Genomic DNA, 25,202 nt, shown 5'->3' on the forward strand with positions numbered 1-25,202 from the left:
TGTAGAAAATGGTGGATTATACCTGGTTTTATAGCTAGCTAGACCTCTCAATGTATGACAGTCGCATAAAATTTCACTATATTGACAACAATGTGTGAACAAAACAAATAGACATAATTGGTAAAAATGTCAAAAATAGGGATACAGCAGTCAACATTGTATTATAATCTTAATCACTATAAAAGCAAACAAACGGGTCAACAAAGAAAACCAAAAAGGCATATAGACAAGGCACATAAGCAAAAACGAAAGACAAGAATACAAAAATTTACCATAGAACAATAACGCAATGATGGGAAAAGCTAGGTCAATTTGGATAATTACCAAAAAGAAACTAAATCGCAAAAGTGATGATTTACAAAGACAAAATTAAGAACACTGTAATACGTAATTAAGATGACAAACAACGTCAGTACCTAGAATATTTACTTCAAGACCATCATGTATTATTTGTGAAGTTGATCCGGAACATTTATCAACAAGATGGTCTAGGTATTTCCGATGAACATTTGACATAACCCTGGTTCATCAACTATCTGCTCAGGCACCGGAGCCGTTTTACAAAGTCGGAGTAGCAGCTGGAAGCTCTTGAATACCGAATGTTTTTCTCATATGCAGGTGAAGTTGGTATATTGCTACTCAGGTGGTGGTGGGGGGGGGGGGGGGGGTTGAATTGATAATTCCAAAATTAAAATCGTCTTGTTTGTCATGGACTCTGTTAGTGAGATGACCGCGTATGTCAAATTCGATGTATAAGTCTAAAGATGATGCGTAGGGAGCCGTGTCTGCATAAAGGAGTTTTAAATGGTTAAATTACACTCAAGAAGCCATGTCCCATGATTTAGTTTTCTTGTCTCTCTATAGTTTACGTATAGAATCAAGAGAGACTGCTAATATATTGTGTAATAAAATATTTTACACGTTTTATTACGGATATTAAGAATAAATATCTACATACACATGTATATTTACTTGAATTTTTCTGTGTCTTAGACTGGTATCTAAAAGTCATCAGACATGAAAAAAAGTTAAAACGACATGTCATGCTGAGTGTTTGTTTTCTTCATATTTTTTTTCACATTTTCATTTGGCAGTTCCTATGTTATATGTCGCAATAAGATGTAACACTAAAAACATCTTTTTCTCAATAAACTCTTGTAAAACTCAGGATACTTTGTTTGAGCATCACACATGCTATCTAAAAACCACCATCTATTCTTTTCATGATATAGAAAAGTTTCTTTACCTTATTTAGTGGTTTTTTTTTGTTATAATTATTGGTCAACAAAAGTTGTCTGATAACGTGTTCGCAATAAACATTTCTAAAATATAGCTTACATTATTCACATGGCTACCAATTATCAGAATAGTATAACATAAAAGTCATTGACTATTTCTATAATGAAGACATAATTTTGTAATAGCGTATTCAATTCCATCCTCTATATTTAAATAGATATAAGAAGATGTGGTATGAATGCCAATGAAACACCTCTCCATCCAAGTCACAATTTGTAAAAGTAAACCATTATAGGTCAGAGTACGGCAATACATTTCAAAAACAAATTACCTACTGAGGTAGATGTTAACCTTGTTTCCTTTCTTTTGTTGATAAAGGATTGTATTACCCAGGTATAAAGAAGACAACTGTAGGATACCGCTGTTCAAAAGTCATAAATCGATTGAGAGATAACCGGGTAACAAATTAAATCGTGGGGAAAAACATCGACTATAAGAAGAAAACAACGAAACAACAGAAACACTCAAGTGCAACAAATACAAACGCGAACATGCATAGAAACGGAATATTTGATAACCACTGCCATAAAGGTCAGACTGTTCTGAAACTCAGCATTTGACATGACCTTCCAAATGTTTTGCTCCGAGCACCAATGATGAACAGTATCTATACAAAACGCATTCCTGACTTTTTATATTATAAGTCAGTTGTCTTTGAGGACCAAGTCTACATTTACTACTTGTATTGCTGGTGGAAGTCACTGAAAGTATCATCAATCCGATAAAAACAATCTTTAGCTGATGCTTAATATGATATATTTCTGTTCATGAAAAAGTCATTCGATCAGAGAGGTTTTTGTAAACGCATAACTTGATAGCCTAAACCAGATATGACAAAAGCCTTTTTTTTTTAATTTTGAGTGATAATTTGGAAATTAATAATAGAGTAAATAATACGTCCATTTCTTGGATAGAAATACACTTCCTAGTACTCACAAAGCGTTTTGTATTCGTACTAACAGATAAAGCAGACAGTACTGTGGTAGTATAAAAGTAAATACTACACGGAAGTTCTTGTGATTTCAATTATACATTCATCTACATTCATAGCTTTAATGTGCACTCAACAGAGTGTCAAATAGAGAGCAAGCACGTTATCATAACATCTCAGCTTGAGGCATCCTCTGAACTACAGTTAAAGTATTGGCTACGTAAACTGTCAAATATAGTTCATCTTGACTTTTAGTAAGGGTTCTGTAACTAATCTATGTATCCTTTTAACTAGTTCCATTACTTATAATTAATAATTATTATTAACTTTGATAATAATGTTATATGATACTATTATTTTTTAGTGTAAAAAAGTCTTTGGACGATTAAGATGAAAAACGTGCTTTTATATGGTTCTTATAATTCAGTTGATAGTTATGACTTTTCGACTCTACATTAAACTTCTACACAATCTTATTAAACGATCTTTCGATTTTTCTGAGTGCGATTTTATTTGCTGCAACTCCTGAAAGGCTTCATCTGTACTCAAAAATCTAAAAATGGTAGATATCCTTGCTGGAACTGTGGTAAGATGGTAAAAGCTGTAAATGTTCTACTTGACAACCACTGTGTACGTTTCTGTAATTTCTACAATAAGGTTTATCAACAGGTTGCTGATATTGATAAAGGAATCAATTTCCATCATTTAATGACAGACTTGTTCCTGTATTGATATAATTCACAGTTTATGGTCTAACTAAATAAATATTCTTCTAAATTGCATTTACTTGATAAATTCAATAAATAAATGCAACAATAGTATACCGCTTTCTATTAAGCGAAAACAAATCCGGGTCACAAACCAAAACCTAGGAAAACACATCTACTTTAAGAGGAAAACAACGGAACAACAGAAACACTGAACTGCTACAAAAACAAACTCAAACATACATAGAAACGGACTATTTGGCATATTCCTCACTTGGTACAGGACATTTTAAGAAAAGAATGGTGGGTTAAACCTGGCTATATGGCTAGGCAAACCTCACGTTTATATATATATGGCAACGTTAAAAGTCCGCTAAAATGGCAACAGTACGTGACAGGAATACAATACAAATAAACACAAGAACACTCAGGACAGAGAAATACATAAATGAATAATAAAGTAGTACATTGCAACATGTAAACAACAGAATGACAACGGATACCTGTAAACCACAATAGAATTATGAACTGTGTGTCACCCGAATATATCAACGTCAAAAAAAGTGACGTGTGTGTGATGATGTAATTATACATATTTTCTAACCATGTCGGTTTTTCTTCTTAATCAAATCTATATAAAAACAAATAAATCCTGTACATATAGATGCTTTAAACAAAAATTCATATCAATGAACTAGTTGATTAATCATCTTAACTTTTTCATACATATAGAAAATAAAATTTGAATTCAAACCACAAACGATAAGACATAACACTAAATCAAGCCAGACTTACAAAAGAAACGTCATAACTAAATACATACATATTGGATATTACACGTCTAATTGCAATTCGAATTCACACGTGGCAAAATAGTCGTAATCGGGAAAAGGTCACGTTAAGTACTTAGCAGACCAGACGACGTAGATTGTAAACCACAATTAAAGACGTGGTAAAAATGTCGTTAGTTAGTTTAGACGCAGAAACATCGTATAGATCAATACATTCTTGATGGTGCCCATACAATTTACCCATTATAAATATTTCCTCCTCATTACTCTATTGAAGCAATTTCTGCGAAAGGTCCACACTCTCGTATATGAAGTCCGTATAGTGTGAACATGCACAAGCATAACGTATCAACTGAAAATACCAAACGATGGAGCAGAGGGTATGTTACTGCTGATAATTGGAAATTGATAATTGGGAAATTGAAATCGTCACGTTTGTCATAGATTTTAGTGAAGTCTTCAATATTGAGGAAAAGATCAAGGTATGAAGCAGTCCTTCTAGTATCAGTAGTATCCTTAATTTTAAGTTACCCTTACCTACATGGATAATATTTATTAGCTAGAAAACAGCCAATTCTCTAGTTATAATGCGAACACTTGCCCTGAGGGAATGACTTTAAATGAAGCAATCAAACAATAACAACAATGATTAATATTTCTAGATTTGGATATTTCAGATTCACAAGGGAAACTCTATACAAAAATGTACGACAGAAACAAACGATATCTTTTCCATGTTTTTATTTTTATGTTTTGGACAGTGTTGTTCCTTGTGTCCTAATTGTATGTAGATTTTCTAAATTTAAACGTATGTGAAGTGACGTTATAGATTTCGATTTACATAATCTATGTACAACTGATAAGTTATTAAGTCCTTCATTGTTTCCACATATTAAGAATGTTTACCAAATTGTTTGTTTAGGTACAAAAATTTCGTTTGGAAGTTTGGCTATACATTTTTAATCTTTTATAGAACTCGCATTACAAGCGGGATATTGCATCCTAATTTATATGAAGATTTTGATTATATAGCACAGCAATTTAAACATAATCAAGTGATTGGTGCTCATATGATAATTAGATGATTCCGGAGTCCTTTGCAAGTTGATAAAACAATCCACCAGGATGTCGTAACAAATTTTCTGGGGTATCAAACTGAATTATCTTTCCGTTGTCGAGTACCATAATTCTGTAAAACACAAAATTTGAATAATAAAAACACATTCGTTTGATACATTCATTTTATTTGAAAATATCGCGTTGATAGATAAAAACCCTTTATGAAGCATTATAAGCGACCACGAATTTCAAGAGACGTCTTCATTATAAGGGTACTTGTTGTTCTCATGTTTTCTGTGTAGTATTTTATGGGTTGTTATTATCTCGGCGCAACTATTCTTTCGGCCACGATGATTTATGTTCTTCGATGTATCAATTGACTCCATGGACCATATAACGTACATTTCATAATATAAACAAATAACTTTCAATCAGATGAACTTTCTTAAATAATTCATGTTAAGGACGCTAAAGACGATTAAGATTAAGAGATACGACAGCCTTAGCTATGAATAGGCGAATTGTGTTCTGTATTTGACATTTCATTGTATTTGATATTTCATTGTAATTAACATAACATTGTATTTGACATTTCAATGTGATCAAACAATTTGACAACTTATGATTCAAAGAATCTGAAGTGCAGCTGGTATGTTCATTTTATCCGGAAAGATAAGCTGCCGACGAACGTAGAACGTAAACATCACGCATTCATGATTTCCGCATCAAATGCATGTCTGTATTGCTCACAGGTCATGTATTGAACATATTGGATCGCCCTGATGTCATTAACACCAATAAAATGTGTTAGTTTATATCAAATAATTTTTCATCAAACTAATCTAAATTTAACAGTTTTATAAGCTTCAAGGTATTGGAAGGTGACGATTAAGTATTGCACTGTAACTGAATAAGGATTTGCAATTAAACTTATGAACCCGTGTTCATATGCCATAATAACCTGTTATAGTCCATAACTGTATTAAGGCGATGGGCAATAGTAAGAACAGTACATTCTGAAAATTCCTCTCTTATTGTTTGTTGTATTAATGCATCCTTTTCCATATCAACCGCAGCAGTAGCTTCATCTAATATCAGTATCTTTGATTTCCGGAGAATACTTCTAGCAAGAGATATAAGCTGACGTTGTCCAATGCTAAAATTATAGAATATGAGAACAAAATATTGTGTCCATACCAATGTAAACAAAACACCTTGCATTTGTTGTCTTCCTCTTTTTCTATATTTCAAAACATGACAGATATCAAGTAACTCTTTATTTGAAAATAAATTATTCTAAATGCCTCTAAGAATATAAAACTTCGATGTGAAAAAGGGGCATATAATCCATTTGAATGAAATTGTGGTTTTGAAAAATCCTTTGAAAATAGTGCGACGGAAGACACCAATGGGATTATCAAACTCATTAATAGGAAACGAACTGACAATGTGATGGCAACAAAAAAGAAAAACACCCAAAAGATAAACAACAGACTTCAAAACAAAACATACGTTATGGGTTTTTCTCATTGTTGAAAGCCAAACGGTTGCCTATAATTGCTTACATCCACTTTAATGGAACTTTGGTGGATAGTTTCATTTGCAATCACACCACATCTCTTTATTATCATATAGAAAACTAAAAGGTGAGATATACGACAAAACCCCGGGGCGACCACGGGTGCTCCGGCTATGTAGTCACATCCTGCTGCTCATGTGGCACTCGTCGTGCTACTCATTGTACAAAGTACAAACCCGGTGATAAGTCAAATGCGGTAGGTCACATTCGAGGAAAAGAGGGTCTGCTCCAATATTTTCTTTTCTCCTTCTCGAAGGTCAACTTGTGAAGCAGCTTGTTTTTATAAAAGTAGTAGATGTTCTCTTATAGTTGATAGTACTATAGTAACATAAGATGTTATGCATATACCTATTTTCTCATGTTATTTTGCTTTCTGTCTTCTAGTATATTTGTATGAAATTTTCTCATTCACGATCTTCTTTTTTCTTCAGTTTTTGCATTTATTTGTATTGTATTCCTGTCATGTAATGTTGTCATTTTAGCGATATTTTAAACATAGCCATACAAGCGGGGGTATTCCTAGCAATCCCAGGGCTTGTAACAGCTTGTAAATTCGTCATAGATACAAGGAATAAAATAATCAGCAATTTGTATTCGTTGGGAAATAGTCGCTCATCTTTTGTTTAAAGAGTGTTCTCAGAACAATCCGTTAGGTCTTCCGAACACTCATGTTGAAACAAAATAGGAAGCGCTGTGTTAAAAAGTACCTGAGATTTTGGCCTCCCTCTCCACAATCATAATCGAGTTTAGAAGGTAAATGTTGTATAAAATCCTTTATATGTGCATGTTCTAATGCTCGCCATATTTGATCATCTGTGTGGTGTTCCATTGGATCTATGTTCATGCGGAGACTTCCAGAAAATAGCACTGGATCCTAAATGTATTTAAAACGTTTTCACATTAATATCTTTATTTTAGTGTTTTATCAGTTTAATCGTACAAATTTATGATTCCTGAATGTATAAGATATTCGAATCTGATGACCTAAGTGCAAATAAATAACATAGTCAATAATGGTCTTTCACTCTGAACTAGATATCATTGTCTTCGAAATCAGAGGCCAAAAAAAATACATATATTAGCCATATGTCCCATTTTGATACTGTTTTTATTTCCGTTAACGTAATTGTAAAAACGTGTTATATATCCATAAAAAATTGATGCCAAAATATGTTTCTGTGAAACCTGTGCCTTTCCAAAGAAATGGATAACAAGATTCACTTAAAATCAATTAGGCTCATCTCCATTTTAAAACAGTTTAGTTCGTGATCCAAATTTTCATTAAATCAAGGAAAAAACAAGTTTTTTCCATCCATATAACTTATTAATTCTTATCTAGATATCACTCTTTTTTTTATTTTCTATGAGTAACCAAATAGAAATGTCAAGACAACCTGGAATGTGCCCTTCAACGATAAATTAAGTATAGTTATTCCCCATGTGTCGCCCAGTTATAACTTTATGGGAAAACGGTAGTATTTTTTCTTCATAGGCGACAATACTAACATTCATAAATATAACACTTATGGACAAAACAGTTATCTGTGATATTAGTCTTTATCTGTTTTGCAAATGAAGTAAAAAAGAGACAAGACCATCTGCAAACGGAGCTTGTTTGTTGTACCCATGCCCACCGTTATTTAACCTTAAATTTATGAACATTTGAAAGTTTATCGAATAAATCTAAAGAAAGTATGTTAATGTGTTTCTAATTTTTTGTTGTAAGTATAAAAACACTGGCGTTATTCAAAAATAAATACAAAATATATATCATACCCTTAAATCCAATCCTTCCGCTCCTAAGTTGAATTCCTTCACCTGTTTTGGGTATAAAAAAAAGGCTAACCTAAAGCCGGGAAAATGTAATACTATGTAGGTGGGGCATAAAAACACTGTTAAGTATTTTGAAATTGGTGTCGATAGGAAATACATAAAAGTATACAAACTTGAGGTAGAACGGTGACTTTAGATCTACAGTCATGTAGGCCCATCATGGATATATCTTCCCCGTCAACAATTATTCTTCCGGTTGTAGGTTCTATTAACCTAAAAATAGCTTGTGATAAAGATGTCTTTCCCGCACCAGTTCTTCCAACAATTCCAACCTTCAAACAAGCAAGATATGTAAGTTTACGGATGAACTCAACTCACGTTGTGTACAAAAAAAAGGTAACATTCGGTTATCGCTGTTTACCTCTCTTAAATCGATTGGGAGGAGACTAATCAAGGTACCAAACAAAAAACCCAGGGAATCGAAAACTCAAAAAAGACCGAATGCGTCGACATAATAAGTGTCTACTGTTTAGTATTCTTCAACCGTCAAGATAATTCACACTCAGTCAAAATGTCGCAATGTTCTCTAATACAAACACCGCGAAAAACATGTAGCTTCTGAGTTACCGCACATATCGCATAGGTAAACGTATAAATTGAGATATGAAAATTCATATGATGGTGCAGATGTTTTGATTCTGAGAATTGGGAAATTAACTATTGAAAAGATGGTCAAATCACAATGTCGAGAAAAATATCAGGATATGAAGCAAACTATCCTAATTGCTAATATCCTTATCCTCGAGTTCGTTCACTTGGAAATATAATTGGTTGATTTTCTTTTGCTTGCCTTACCTCTTGTTGCAAATATTTCAGCAAAGTATTTTCTAGGCGAGTCAAATTAATAATTTAAACAAAATATAGAGTTGGGGCTGACTGGGATGAAGACAGGGAATTTGACTGCCACTTAAGGTAGTACAATACAAAGATTTTTTTACTTCCAATCACTAACCTTTGAAATGCTGTAACTTTCTTATGAATGCATAGAAAATAATAAAAGAGGTATATATAGATAGATAAAACATTAATCTTTTAAATGAATGCATATTTTTATTATGCAATCATTATGTAATCAATTATTATGTACTTAGTGGCAAAATCTGGGTAAGTTCACTTGAATGAATTTAGCTCTATCATCTCTTTAACTATACAGAAAGTTTTAACGAAATCTTAATCAACACATCATGGGCTTCAAAAGAGTGTCTCAGATTGTCTCTATGGTATTCCATTCTCTCAAAAATCTCTAATTAGTGTAAACATCCTAACCACATAAAAGAAGATAATGCTTAATTAGGTGTTAAATTTGTTCTATACATTCTATCTGAAATCTGAGACACTCTTTTGTAGATAATGGCCATAGGAACAACATATAATAAAATCAACCCTCTAGGGATACCTATGCAGAAGTTAATTTCATTTGAAAGTGGAAATTTGGTGAAAAATATTTTAGACACAGCTAACATTATAATTGGCTACATAATTGTTGCATAATACTAACATTGCATTTATTTAAAAGAGTAATCTGTTAGCTATCCAAACTACCACTTTTATAAATTTTCAAGCATTATGAAGAAAGTTACAGAATTTTAAAATTTGGGAGTTCGAGTTATAAAATCTTTGTATTGTGCTACCTTGAAATAACATTAACGGTACCATTTTTCTGCACCAGATGCGCATTTCAACAATAAATGTCTCGTCAGTAGTACTCGAGGTCAAAACATTTGAAAATCGAAAGCGTATCAAAAATACGAAAATCTAATTAACCATTGAAAATGATAGTATGTTGAATAAGGTCAGAACTATTCTTTGCAACAAACCACGGACTATAGATTTGTTTCTAAGACTTATCGTCGTACATAGAGCTTAACAATTATTTCTACAAAGAAAACATAGGAATTGGCGTTCCCATTATGACAGGACGTAACTCCGCATTTATAAATCCAGCACAACCAATCGGACGCTCAAAAGCAAGGTAAGAGTTTAATTTATAGCTCGCGAGAAATTCTAGATATGACCATATTTCTCTACCCCCAGTAAACCCTTAATATCTGGAATGTATGAGATACACAAACACACATGGAAACGTGAGTTATTAAGTTACATGACATCATCACTATATCTGAAAAGATTTGTCTTTGAGAAATTATGTGTGATTTCTGCTGCATATAAGTTCGGCTAGTCGAATTTTACAACTAGTAGCTACTGGAATAACTCATATCTGTTGAAAAAGCAATCCATCATCTGTAGATGTCGATCACTGCCCACACCAGCCATAGATGGTTATGCTCAATAACATTGACGATGTCATTTTTTCTGCACCAGATGCACATTTCAACAATAAATTTCTTGGTTTTTTTTGTGTATTAAGTGAAATCTTAGACACGTGTATTTTCTTTCTATACGTAGTTAATAAACATTAGTTTGGCCCTCACACTCATTCTATATAATAACGTTATAAACAGAACAACTGAAATTGGCAAATACAAGTTCATGATTCTGACAGTATCTCTTGAGAGATAGTACAATTTTTTGCCATTTTTTATACTCAAGACCGTGACTAGAAATCTATCTCAATGTATACGATAGACGAGTGTATTTTTACAATACACAGACTTTATTAACAGGAGTTGCCCCTTACACTCCTACAAAATTGTAATGAAAAGAACAACTGTAATCGGCAAACACACGTCTACGAATTTAATGACTATGTCATTGATATTTCTGTCTGAGTGTCTTAAGAGAGATACGTATTCTCGATTTTAGACATACGAAATCTTGTTTAGACGGGTAGTTTACCGATTTTATTCTGTCTTGGTAATTATTTCTAATAAATGTACGCGTTTTGAACATCAGTAAACCATAGTTGCCTGCTATTCGTTCATGCTTGTCAAGTTCTATTACTTCTGTGCTCTGTTTTGAAAGATGGCGACTAAATTTACATTGAACATTTATCAAACTCATTGACCAAGAAGCACCTATTTAAAACATTACTCAAGATCAATTCCATCATTTTCGAAACTAACATTCATTTATTTTTTTTCAATTATCAATTATACCTTTTCTCCTGGTTCTATTTTAAAGGTGATATTTTTCAAAACCAGACTTAGTCCATCTCTGTACCTTGTGGAGTATTGTTGAAACTCTATAACGCCTTGTTGGTTTGTATTTACAGGAAGTTTATAATCATTATAAAGTTCGGCCTGTTAGAAAGAAAAAAACACTTGTTAAGATTCGTGATGAAAAAGAAGGTCAACCTAATTGCTGTCTTTACAGAAACTTTGTTTTGTTCATTTTTTTTTATTATTATTATTATTAAGTACAATAGAGTGAACCGTCAATGAATAAAAACAAGAAGGTGTCCAAAGTACACGAATGCCCCACTCGCACTATCATTTTCCATGTTCAATGGACCGTGAAATTGGATAAAAAATATAATTAGGCATTAAAATTAGAAAGATAGTATCATAGGGAACATGTGTACTAAGTTTCAAGTTGATTGGACTTCAACTTCATCAAAAACTACCTTGACCAAAAACTTTAACCTGAAGCGGGACAGACGGACGAACGAACAGACGGACGAACGAACGGACAGACGGACGAACGGACGCACAGACCAGAAAACATAATGCCCCTCTACTATCGTAGATTTGGCCTAAAAATGGCCAGTACTTATTTCCTTTTAACATTCCAATTACACGCTATTTGACTACATATATCAATTTCAATTTAAAATCAACAAATGATAGAAAAACATAACATTGAAAAATTAACTCAGACGATTGTAATAACTTTCAAAAAAGACATTACAGTAAGTAAATTTTGTAAAGGAAAAGGCTATTTTAATCGATGTTACGTTGCAATACAGTGAGAATATATCAAATTTTATAGTTTTAAAGTAGTCAATTAAAAACTTTAATGTCTGGATTTTGATATTGAAATAATCTTCTCAGATATCTTTTACTATCTGTTGTGCTGTCCTAGGTTGTTTTACGTGTTCTTTTTTATTCTGTGGTTAGTCAGCACTTAGGTCTTGACATGAATATCAATTATATGGTCATCTTTATAAATTTACTGTTTAAAAAGGTATGAATTATTCTAAATACAAAGGATTTTCTTATCCCACGCATAGATAACCTTAGCCGTATTTAGCACAACTTTTTGGAATTTTGGGTCATCAATGCTCTTCAACTTTGTACTTGTTTTGCTTTCTAACTATTTTGATCTGAGCGTCACTGATGAGTATTAAATTATTATCCTAATACCTTTGATAACTATTACCATGTTGAAATGTACTATTGTATTGTTTCTTTGTGTATTTCTCTATCCTGAATGTTCTTGCATTTATTTGTACTGTAGTCCAGTCATGTAAAGTTGTCATTTTAGTGTTATATTTAACATTGCCATAAAAGCGTGAGGTTTGGCTAGCCACAAAACCCATAATTTTTTCTAAAAATATCCTGTACCAAATCAGGAAAATGGCAGTTGTTATCTTATCGTTCGTTTCTGTGTGTGTTGCATTGTCGTTTGTTTTTTTTTGTTGCAATTCAGTGTTTCTGTTGTTTCGTTGTTTTCCTCTTATAACTGATGTGTTTCCCTCTGTTTTAGTTTGTAACCAGGATTTGTTTTCTCTCAATCGATTTATGACTTTGAAACAGCGTATACTACTAATGCCTTTATTTACTAAATAAACGCACATTATTTACTTGGCAAAAAAACGATGAAAGTATATCTGATTATTCTGACTGGTGAAACATAATGCGAAATAAAAGTGGAGGACATTTGTAGCAAAATAACGCGATAAACTGCCATTGCCCGGCATTCGAAGATTGCTGTTTGAGTGTAATATTGCACTAGTTTGGTTGCAATAAAGGTGTTTGCAAAAATTAATTTATTTGTAGAATTTGTTGAAACACATAATAATAAAATTTTATACCGATTGTGACATTTTGACAGAGTGCTGATTCACATGGCGGAAGTTGCATGCATAATAGGAGACGCTTATTGTGTCGAATCACTCGGTATCGCTTCTATGAAGTTCAGTTGATTCCCTCTGTTTTTGTCAGTAGCATCGTTGTCTTAATCAAATTATTGGAATTAAACATCGGTACATGACTGTTTTGATTTATTTGATTGTCTCATTTACAACAATATCCATGTTCTTTCTTCTCCAATTTTACAAAATTCTTTTTCATTTATTTATCAGAGAGCCGTTTATTTCCGACAAAAGGAGAATAATCCGTAACATTCAATATGATTTATAAATTAAAGAAAAATGTTAATTGTATCTAAATTACGATACCTCTGCAGGAATATCAGTGTATTCCTTTACTCTTTCAACCGATACAATATTTGTTTCGAGATCACTTGTCATTCTAACAAACCAGTTCAAGTTGTCAGTCATCTATATACAAGTAAAACAATTCCCTCCTTAAAATTATACATATGCATCATGCAAGTACCACATTTACAATGGCGAGATCAGAAAATAATCAGTATTTAACATTATTAAAATATTATTATTTTGTTCTAAAAAAAAAAAACTCCTATGTTCCCAAAGTCAAGATTAAGGACATTTACGCTCATAAAATAATAAATAATGGTGACAAAAAAACAGCAAACAGTAGAAAATTATATCAGATATCTTTTGTAAAACTTAATATTTTAATCTAGATGTTAAGGATGAAAAGCTACTGTAGGAATATCACGTGTGATAGCAGCTTTTTACAATTGCTTTGCCATGTATTTTTTTGCACCAGACTGTTAGTTTTCTTCAAATAAATAGGCTTTTCAAGATGCTTACTATCGAAAAATATTCTCACAAGTTATCTTTTCTACAAATGGACGATTTTCATTTTAATATTTCGTCTTTCCCTTAAGAGCAATGTACCGTGATCTCCTTCTTATTGAGTTTTCATCATAAAATTTTTTCCATATGTTAGATTTGCAGAGACGTTAATCCTATATATATCTACCTGTAAAGCGTAGGAAATCGACAATCCGACGATTGCTCCTTCTATGCTTCCTCTTGACAGTACAGCCAACAATGCAGCAGAACATATAATTATATTTCCAAAGAATTCAAGTCGGATTCCAAGCCACCTACATGATAAAAGTGTAAATGTCATTTCTAGGGAACACATGCTTTAACAATAGACAGATACAATATTTACTGATTTAAATGGTCCCGAGTCTTAAAAGGTTTGACATAAATAATACACCAAACATAAACTTAGATCTATCTTGAAAACAAAACTATGAAAATAAGATATATATATGCCAACAACTGATAACTTTGGATAGGGAAATTGATTATTTGGAGGTGTAAGAATGTTTTGTTAAGATCGAAAACCGCCTTTCAATCTCAATTGGTGGACTCACAAAGAGTACATAAAACAATGTACAATAACCTAGAGTACACGCAAATAACCCTAATAACAAATAACGGTAAAACAGTAGACATAAACATTAATATGCGCAAACTTTTTTATCAACCTTTCTTCTCTTGTATTAATTTCTGTTGACATGCCGTTCCACACATTGATGTCCCACCTTGCTCAAACATTTAAACAAACAAATGGACACCTTTAATCTCTTCTATTATTACTTTGCAATCAAAATAAAAATAATTATTTACCTATTAGCACTTATAATTGCATATTGAAATCTTTGATTTAGATTTATTCTGTCATTTGATGTTTTGATGAATGATTTTTCAGCACAATAAGCACGTATTACAGTGGCACCTGAAATAGTTTCGCTGAAATGGCTGTAAATTGGGGAACGCGTCTTCGACTGAAGTCTTTTTAACTGACGTGAAGTGGCTACATAAAATCTCTGAAATAAATTACTTGCAATGCATAATTTTATTAGTTAATTATAAAAATGTAATAAGAATAGAGATTTTATGAACTCTTTTGTAACCAGAGCCACGATTTTCATAATTAATCCATAAAACTAATATATACAATATCATATGAACTTTTCGTATTCAACATATTTGATTATTACCATCATCCCTATTACTTTCAATATGGACTATTGGAGAATACCTCTTAATCATTTCCTTTGTTTGTTTGTTTTAAAACCACAAAATCGTTAAAAAAAAAGTGGGCAAAGACACCAGAAGGACATTCAAACTCATAAATCGAAAATAAACTGACAACGCTATGGCTAAAAAAGAAAAAGACAAACAGGCAAATAATAATACACACGACACAACATAGAAAACTAAAGACTAAGAAACACGAACCCCATCAAAAACTGGAGGTGATCTCAGGTGCTCCGGAAGGGTAAGCAGATCCAGCTCCACGTGTGTCGCCCATCGTGTTGCTCGTGTTAAGCTAGATTATTATATCAATTAAATCAGAAAAACAATCGGTCGAAAAAGATATCATGTTTAAAACGTACCTGCAAAAAGAAGTATGCAACTCCAAACGGGACAATCACAGCGCAAAATAAAGGTGTGCTGTATGAAATGACGACAAGTGTTGAAATCACTCGAAAAACACATTCCAACCACTTCTGAACAGTAGTTGGTAAATCGTTATCTATTGTATCTGTATCGGCAGAAAATCTATTCACAATTCTACCAATAGGAGTGGTGTCAAAAAATGACATTGGTGACCTGATAACACTGTGAAGAAGCCTTTCGTGTAGTAACTTTGTAGCTGTGATTGATCGCACCATAAATATACCAATAAAAACGAGAACAAATACAGCTGAAAATACAAATGCAATAGTAATAATAACATTTACGGTACCAATTGTACTCCTATTGATGTGTATACTACACTTAAGGGAACCACCATTGAACTTCAATTGGATGCGTTATGGTTTTTTTCCAAAAAGATTTTTGATCCCCAATTTGACAAAAAATACTGTTGTCTAACAGATCCTGAATTCAGATTTTCCCGTATATAAATGTTTCTGATTAAGACAAAAAAATTATAACGGCCTTGAAATTGATTGCTCCCTAACGTATCTATAGTGCTGCTAGAATCAAATCAAACCCTTAGACAAATGTTGACTAGCAGAAGATCTAACGACAAAGGATTACAACTATATCTATTTGTCTTATGCTTTTTATTTCTCCCTTTGAATCTTTATGCTTTGTGTGCGCCAATTTGCAAATTCGTTTTGTATATATCTAACTTCAAATTCGATTGCCATTCAACTCATTCCTTTTCACTGTTTGAATTTCACACAATTCCGAATATTTTAATCCTCGTGTTCAAATTTTTTTAATAAATGTAATTGAAGTTCCTTCATATTTTATAAACCAATAAGGTATGAAAAAACATGGAAAAAAACTGAACTTTACATTTTCAAAGATTATACCAAATAATGCTTATGTGGCGAGGTCAATTTCATCAAAAATTTAATGATCAATACTTAATCAGTTTAATGATCTTTGATTTTGATTAATTGACAGTTTACACTGTACATTGGTTGCACAGTAGAGTTGCAATAACATTGCATTGGTCAGTCATAATACATAGCTAGATGAGAATGAAGTAACTCGTTGTCTTATTGAATATGGGGTTAAATTGGAAATTATAATTGTGAACCTATATATTTATACTATACATGTCCTGTTATAAGAATATCTATACGAGTAAAAGATGTAAACATTAAAAAGACTTATTTTGAGCTTACAGAGACGTTACAAAATAGATGGTCTCCTATGCTAACGGGCTGCATAGATTACGATCCCGGATACACAGATCCAAAATAATGACTAGGTCCAAAATACACAGAAGAAAGCCCCATTACACTTATTTATTTCAACTGCTTCATTATTCCCAACTATACAAATATATAGAATGTATTTCAATTCAGGAAGAAGAAAACACTTATAATAAAATAAGATACAAACAAACCTTGAGCAATTCCAAATCCTCCATAGACAAGGAGGTAATAATTGTTCTTCGCCATATATGTATGGCTATCAGGTTTTCCAATTGTTCTGTTTGTAAGCACCGAATCGGAGGTCCATTGACTTAACCATATATTCGCTAATACTGATGATATTTGATATAGTGCATACACCAATAGAATAATCCCCACTATAACTAGTCCGATGGCTTTTGCATAGGTTATAAAAATGCTTAAACGTACCTAAAAAAGAGAAAATAAACTCATCATAAATACCAGGATTGAAATTGTATATTTGCACCAGACGAAGAGCCTTGCAGACCAAAAATTCCTTTTGCCAAAGATTACACTTTTTTTTTCAAATGTTTGATGCGTTTGTACAAACAAAGAATTTAACACTCTCCATATAAGACTGGTGCGTTTAAATATTTTTAATTGATGTCGAAAAAAGCGTTACACGTTTATTAAGCCTCGGTCACACCTAACCGGATAGCTCGAACGGACGCCTAACGGATAACTTTTTTTCAATCCAATCATGTCCGTTACATGTAGACCTCCGTTCTTATCCGTTAGACGTCCGTCCATATCCGTTGCATGTCCGTTAAGCGTACGTTTTATCCGTCGACGTCCGTTCTGTCCGGTGGAAAATTTTGAGCATGTTCAAAACTTTGAACGGACGTCCAACGGATAAAATGTCCGTTGAACGTCCGTTGGGCGTCCGTTTTGTACGGTACTCGTCCGTTTCGTTTCCGTTTTGTATCCGTTACGTGTCCGTTATACATCCGTTGGAGGTCTGGAAGATAAATTCACCAACGGACTTCTACCGGACGTTTAACGGATAAAACGGATGTTGAACGGATGAAAAACGGACTTCTACCGGACGTATAACGGATAAAACGGATGATGAACGGATCTGAAACGGATAAAAGCCAATTGAAAATTTCGCGTCAGAAATGCCAATTATTGGTATTTCAGATTTCTTAAGGTTCATGAATTCTTATTATTCATAATCGATCTTAGAGTAAAGGCACGTCTTCACAATCAAGCAGTTCTTATTCAGGCCAGACACTGCCCTTTGGCGGAATTTTGAAGAACAAACCAAAACCAGTTACACAGAAACATTTTGAATACTTATGCGATTTACATGTATTATTATTGTCGCCTTTGATTTTTCCGTATATCTTGTTCATCCGTTTTATCCGGTACGCTTCCGTTAGTTGTCGGTTTTATCCGGTACTCGTCCGTAAGATGTACGTTCAACATCCGTTCTGTCCGGTACGTGTACTTTTCTCGTACGTTGCATATCCGGTGTGTGTCCGTTATGCATCCCTTACACGCTCCGTTTTATTCGGTCAGTACCAACGGATACCAGTTTTGTCAACGGACAACTTTTATTTTCATCCGTTAGGCATCAATTCGTGCTATCCGGTAAGGTGTGACCGCGGCTTAAATAAAACATGGTTCGGATAAATAAACGAATAAGTATAAAAACACCAAACTACCTTAAATAAAAATTATGGCTTAAGTTTAATTGAAATATAATAACCAAATGCGACGGAATGTTCTATAACAAGCACTTTGAAATACCAAAAATGAGAAACGTACAAAAGACCCCATTATCCTTCAACAACTGGGAAAATGGATTGAAAACAAACTGACAACGCCATGGCTAAAAATATAAAGACAAACAGACAAACCATTATTAAGAAGACACAACATAGAAAACTAAAGACTAAGCAACATGAACCCCATCAAAAACTTGGGGTGATCTCAGGTGCTCCGGAAGGGTAAGCAGATCCTGCTCCCCATGTGGCACCCGTCCTGTTGCTTATGTTATTACAAATCCGGTAGATAGTCTAATTCGGTAGGTCACATTTTGAAATTACGACATAAGGAGCATATTCGATATTATCTGTGAAATGGTTATTCCATAACGTTCAACCAACTATTGATGGCGTCCTTAACATTTAGGAAGGGATGATTTCAACTTTACCATTAGAAACTCTTGGTTTAATAGCTTTCCTGTGAGCAGCAATCCTCTATCATGGAAGTCATGAAAGGCAATACTAGTACAGGCCCGGGAATGTATCAATTGGAATATATATACTCCGTATGCAGGCGCTGCTGGAATGTTGCTACATAAAAATGGAAAGTTCACAATTGGGAAGCTGAAATCATTTCTTTGTCGTAAAGTTTTATTTTCAACCTACCCTTATTACCAATTTCTAGATGTAAGTCGAGATATGAGGCAGACTTAATTGTTTCTTTAGTATCCTTTATCTCTAGCTCAATCCGATAGATTCGTTCAACATAGTCACCAAATTTTGTATTATTTAGTATATATAGCGGAATGTAAAGTTAAAGGATATTGCTAACATATAATTTTTCTTCTTAGAAGTTCCTGTATGAAGTCAGCCTCATAATAATAAAGAAACAATTCGAAAAGAAGAGGGGCACAATTGGTTCTCATTGGAATTACGACAGTCTGTTGAAAAACACGTGCTCCAAACGTAACAAATATGTTGTCAATCAAGAAATCAAAGATCTTGATAATGTCAGTTTCAGAAAAATTTTTGTTTGAATCAAAGAGATTCTTTATAAAGTAGGATGTATCCGTCCCCAAGACAAGGTACTTGTATCTACGTTCTTCATTCTTTTTAATGAAACAAAATAATACCAACTCTTTCAATTTGTCTTTTAGTTTGGAACAGGGAATACTTGTGTAAACTGTAGAAAAGTCAAATGTTTTAATATTATTTGTTTTAAGTTGAGAGAGTCCTAGATTGTATGTAGTACTCGAAAAGATCTTTGGAATTTTTACACATGTTTCAGATAGCCTGGCCTGTCACAAGCAAATAATATGATACGATTGATGCGGCTTTTTCAACGAGTCCCCTTTCAAAGCAATATTCAAAATGTTAATTGAATTGTCTTCCTTTGATAACGAATACAAAAAAAGATGGATATAGACAAGATATTTACATGTCCTTCCTCTGTTGTTTCATCCGTTGTGAGTTTACTTTTCTGTACAGGAACTTCTACAAAGCTTTCCTGACTTAGTTTGCTTCCGTTTCTCAGGCGTTTGGACTCGCATATCTTCATAAGAAGTTTTACATCATCTGTTTGAGTTTCTAATAATCTATAACAAAACATTATACATAGACAAAAGTAAGGCTTTAAACAAAGGACAATTTGGAATATTTGAAAATGTCAGATATTCTACGGATATAATTTAGAGATGATAATCTTGTATAAAACATCTTTTCGCACAAATAACTGTTTCCTTTATTTTGAAATTGTATTTTGGGTGTAAAATTTGCAATTTGGGTTTTCGGTGCAATTTGGGTACTGTAAAATTAACTTGTTTAAATTTATAAATTTATAAACAGATATTTAAAGAAAGGATTGTTATAAATCAGCACAGTACCAACGCACTGACTACTGCACTGATGATATCTTCAAAGACTAGCAGTCCACAATCAGCGGTATTGAAAAAGTGCTCTTACTAGAAAATAACATCTTATAAAGGTGCGTTAAAATTTCTAAGACAAAGAAAATTGACAACGTGATGCTAAAGAGGAAACAACGACGAAAAGCCAAACACAAGTCAACAAAAAAAGTTTTAAAAAATCATAACACAAAAAATAGAGAGTGAACAATACGAGTCAAACAACGAAAATCGGGTGTGATCTCAAGCGCTACGGAAGCTTAAGGGTAACTATATCAAGATTGACATGTGGCGTTCGTCATTTTGCTAATGTTAAGAATAAATTCGATGATAACTCTTTTTTCCTGATGTCACAATCCACGAAAAGAGAACAGGAGTGTGGTTTCTCAAATTATATACAATGTATGCAGACATGGTAACAAGAGTATTCAATAACGCTCAACTAACACATGAAAGTGTTGGTAAATCTTTGAAAGACATTAAGAATCCCTCTCTGGGTCCTTTCTTTGATAGCTCCCTTGTGGCAACAGCAATCCGCAATCAAGAAAATCATGCTAGAAAAAGTAAGCTTCAATAGCGCATAAAATTGAGTTTTCCTTTTGTAGTCGCTGTAAAGATTCGAAGCTGTTAACCCCATGAGGGATCTGTAAGGTACAACATATATAGCATACCAATATCTGTACTTAAATACTATTTTGTAGAGAAATGAATTTTAAGATAATATTTAAAACAAATATTTTGGTATTTTTTTTACATTATCATTTCGTTATTTACGTTTTCATAAAGCAAAAATAAATATTGACAAAAAAGGATATCTTTATCGTATATTGTAAACATACCTATCATAGTTATCACCAGATCCGACAGAAATAAATCTTTGTGATATATCAGTTTTTATTTTCTCCTCTGAAACATATCTAATAGTATAATAAAACTTGAATGTAATTGTTTCCTCCCCTTGTACTCTTAGCTTGTTGTGTAATTCCTATTAATGGATCTTAGTCCTGTTTAAACTTTATTATTTGATATTGTTACTTACAATATATTTTCAGTGTATTATAAACAAAACTATTTAGTGTTTATTAATTTTTACTCGAAGTGTTCATGTTTTTAAGTAATCTATTTATATAAGTCTCATTTTTCGTTCCAAAAACATACTTAACTAATCTGCACTAATAGCAGGGGTCTAAAAAGTAAAATCACAAAAATACTAAACTCCGAAGGAAATTTAAAAAATCGTTTATTGCATATCATATTTTTTTATCGTTTAATGCTTTTTACATATAAATTATGTCGTTAGATATTTCGTTTGAATTGTTTAAAATTTATCGTTGCGGGGCCTTTTGCAGTTTTCTATGCGATATACATGTAGGCTTTATCATTGTTGAAGGCCATACACTGCCCTATAGTTGTTAAATTAAATGTCATTTGGTCTCTTGTGGAGAGTTCGTCTCCTTTGCAATCATAACCCATCTTCTTATTCTTATATTAATTAAAAAGAACAAACCTTCCGGGTCGTCCTCGTCTTCTGCTGTTTCTATGATATACATTTTCAAAAACTGTGCAAAAGCCCCGTCATGTGACAGGAGTTCTTCGTAAGTTCCTATTTCTGATATAGATCCATCAACCATTACAATAATCTTGTCTACAAATGGCAGCCATCTTAAGCCATGGGTTACCAAAACCCGCGTCTGAAAACATTAAAGTCATATGAAACGAGTGACCGGTAAAAAATAATGTTATTCCAATTCTTGAACCAATGCATACAAACATCATAACTTAGTCTTCTGTGCATGATTTTATCCTTTTTTCGCATAAATTTCGTAGAATGGTCAATTTTTTTTCGATCGGTATGTGTTGTGAAAATATGGCAGGTAATTAAAGTCCGTGTTTTGAAGCCGAAGATTAACGATTTTCACCTGTTTGTCAACAATCAACAATAAAAGCATGGATATTGAGCACGTGTTTAACATGTACAATCAGATAATAGTTTATTTTAAGGACAAAAAGTCATCCATGCGTATTGAGATCACCGGATTTTTACGAGATGGGTCACACTGAGGTCACTTTGCATACGGAAAATATGTCGGGGAATTGCTTCCTGGAATGTTGATACATAAAAATGGAAAGTTCACAATTGTACCTTACTAAACTAAAAGACAAATAGAAAGAGTTAGTATTATTTTGTTTCATTAAATAGAATGGACAACGTAGATACAAGTATCTTGTCTTGGGGACGGATACATCCTACTTTGTAAAGTTCCTGGAAGGAAGCAATTAAAATAAAGTAAACTTCTTCTAAATATGAACAAATTAAAGAATTTTCTTCAGAAAAAAAGTATATGTACATAAGTTTTATAATGAAAACTATCCATTGAGTTATAAAAAAAAATATGCATTATTTTTTTAATTTGAGGTTTCTTATGACTTTAAATACTGATAAATGTGTGCACTCTGATCAGAATGAACGGGGTTTGTTTTATTTGTGTCTAAACCCTTCAAGAACAAACTCTAAGGAAAGGAAAATTTTAATGAATCTCACTGCTGCCTTCGTCTGAAAGTAACTTGCGATATTTGCCATGTATCAACCCCTTTGTAGACCCACACTGGTGTTTCTATTATATTGGTTTTTAAAGCATGTGATCTAATTGCATTGATTCTGTGATTTCGTGTAGTATTGGCTGTATAAAATTAAGTAGTATGATATAGATGTTGGAAGTTTGAACACCTTCTCAAAACAAATGTTTTAACGTTTTAATATTATTTCTGATCCATTCCTATGCGGTGTGTATCGCGAAGATTCGCATCATTCTTTTTTGAATGTATATTATATTCAGAAGAAGAGAGCTTTAAGAAAATCTTAGCTGGTTCCTAAATAACTGTCAATTAAATGTAGAACTTTTAACATCGGGTAGTAATCTACTTACTCAAGAGCAAATTTTTTCACAAATTTGTTTACATGCATTACGTGTAAACAACACTTCAAAGATGCCAGCTGCCTCATAGATTTTTTTTTATTGCATATGGCTCTATATGTATGTAAGTGCTGTTGGACGAAGTATGAATTATATAATAATTTATAATCTGTTTAAATATCCACTGTTTGTCCATGTATGTAAGTGCGAATAGACGAAGTATGGATTGTATATTATTATATTTTAATTTTTTTCCGCTAAATTCGTTTTATGTATTAGATGTAAAACACATTAACCATGGCAGCATGCTTATAGTATGTTATTGCATATGTATTTAAATTATATTTCATATGATCGAATGCATTGCTTTGGCAAAAAACGTGTTACAAATCCAATATCAAATAAAGTACTTTAAAACGAAAAGATTTTTATCACAATATTAGTTATACACAGCTTGAATCTGCTTCTGTTATATACAATGTCGGTAATTCACTCCGGGCTCCTCTGTTCTTTTAAACTGACCACCACGAAATAGCCAAAAGTATTGAAGGTTTACACACACACAAAAACTTCAATGTACATATACGGTCAGCCTTATAGCTAGTTAATGAGACGTGCATGTTTGATAAGCTAGGCTACTTATGAATTCCTTATAGTTACAACCTAGACTACATTACCTTATCCGATAATAGTCCGGTGTTACCAATAACTTTCTCAAAGATATGTTTACCAACATTAGAATCTACTGAACTAAGGGGGTCATCGAGGAGATAGATGTCCGTGTCATGGTATACAGCTCGGGCTAAACTAATTCTCTGTTTCTGGCCTCCACTTAAATTAATACCCTTGTGTAAAAGAAAAATAGAGATTAAAGTTTTCTTGAACCACTTATAAACAAAGTTACATTTGGAAACGAAGATGAGGTTTCACGTATATAATAAAGTAAACAATTAAATCCTAGTGCAAAACAAACTCCAAATTGAACTAATTATAGTTATTTTTATTTGTCATTTGTGAGGTTGTGTTGTCGTCTCATCAACGTTTGTTCAAAGATAAAGATAAAAAAAAAAAAAAAAAAAATAATAATTGTATGAACTCAGCTTAGTAAGCATATTTTTTAATGCATTTAATGAGATAACAAAACATTTTGTAATGAAAAATCCAACTTAATTTCTTGTTAAACTGACGTTAAAGATTATTCACTTTTTTGTATAAATATTTAAAGTGGCCTATTGTTGTTGAATCATGTAGTAACGACCGCTAATTAAGGTCTTTCCTCTACGCATGTTTTTTTTTTTTTTTTCATCCAGCATTTGTTTGACATGGCCTCCCCTCGTTTCTATTGAAATTATCCTGACCAAATATAGACCATCGGTAGACCTGACATGCCCCCCCCCCCCCTCGTTGATTTTGAAGATATCATGACCTTAGGACAATAGTTAGATCTCATCATGATGTGTTACCATATTAGGCTGCTCAGGATTTCATCATTCCCTATGAGAGTTATGTCCCCTTGAAGCAATTTCTTTCTTTTGCCTTTTTCTCAAAAAGTATTCAAGATAGAATCGATTTGAAAACGGTAACATGTACAAGACCAGATGGCAATGTTAATAAACATATACCATCATTTTGTTGTTAACCCTTATAAGGAGTTATTTCCCTTGACAAAATATACACAATTTTTGAAAAATTGCATCTCGAGAACCAGAAGTCGTAAAGACGTGGGACCTACACCAATAATCTTAAGTTTATGTGACCTTCAATTT

General features: G+C 32.8%; 1 protein-coding gene across 1 annotated transcript in view; it reads right to left on the reverse strand.

Annotated features, from left to right (window-relative positions):
- Positions 1-4,381: 4,381 nt before the first annotated feature.
- The window catches only part of LOC139530001 (multidrug resistance-associated protein 1-like), a 44,478-nt gene continuing 23,657 nt past the window's right edge, over positions 4,382-25,202 (reverse strand). Inside the window, exons 17-30 of the mRNA XM_071326016.1 lie at positions 24,114-24,281; positions 22,029-22,212; positions 21,361-21,427; positions 20,056-20,212; positions 17,079-17,316; positions 15,607-15,917; positions 14,834-15,033; positions 14,172-14,298; positions 13,499-13,600; positions 11,256-11,399; positions 8,313-8,471; positions 7,074-7,240; positions 5,749-5,943; positions 4,382-4,917 (exon numbers count right to left, since the gene is read on the reverse strand). Coding sequence (XP_071182117.1) covers positions 4,806-4,917; positions 5,749-5,943; positions 7,074-7,240; positions 8,313-8,471; positions 11,256-11,399; positions 13,499-13,600; positions 14,172-14,298; positions 14,834-15,033; positions 15,607-15,917; positions 17,079-17,316; positions 20,056-20,212; positions 21,361-21,427; positions 22,029-22,212; positions 24,114-24,281 — 2,331 coding nt within the window. The 3' untranslated portion in view covers positions 4,382-4,805. The remainder of the gene's footprint in view (positions 4,918-5,748; positions 5,944-7,073; positions 7,241-8,312; positions 8,472-11,255; positions 11,400-13,498; positions 13,601-14,171; positions 14,299-14,833; positions 15,034-15,606; positions 15,918-17,078; positions 17,317-20,055; positions 20,213-21,360; positions 21,428-22,028; positions 22,213-24,113; positions 24,282-25,202) is intronic.

The sequence above is a fragment of the Mytilus edulis genome, chromosome 7, assembly GCF_963676685.1.
Source record: "Mytilus edulis chromosome 7, xbMytEdul2.2, whole genome shotgun sequence".
Taxonomy (NCBI): Eukaryota; Metazoa; Mollusca; class Bivalvia; order Mytilida; family Mytilidae; genus Mytilus; species Mytilus edulis.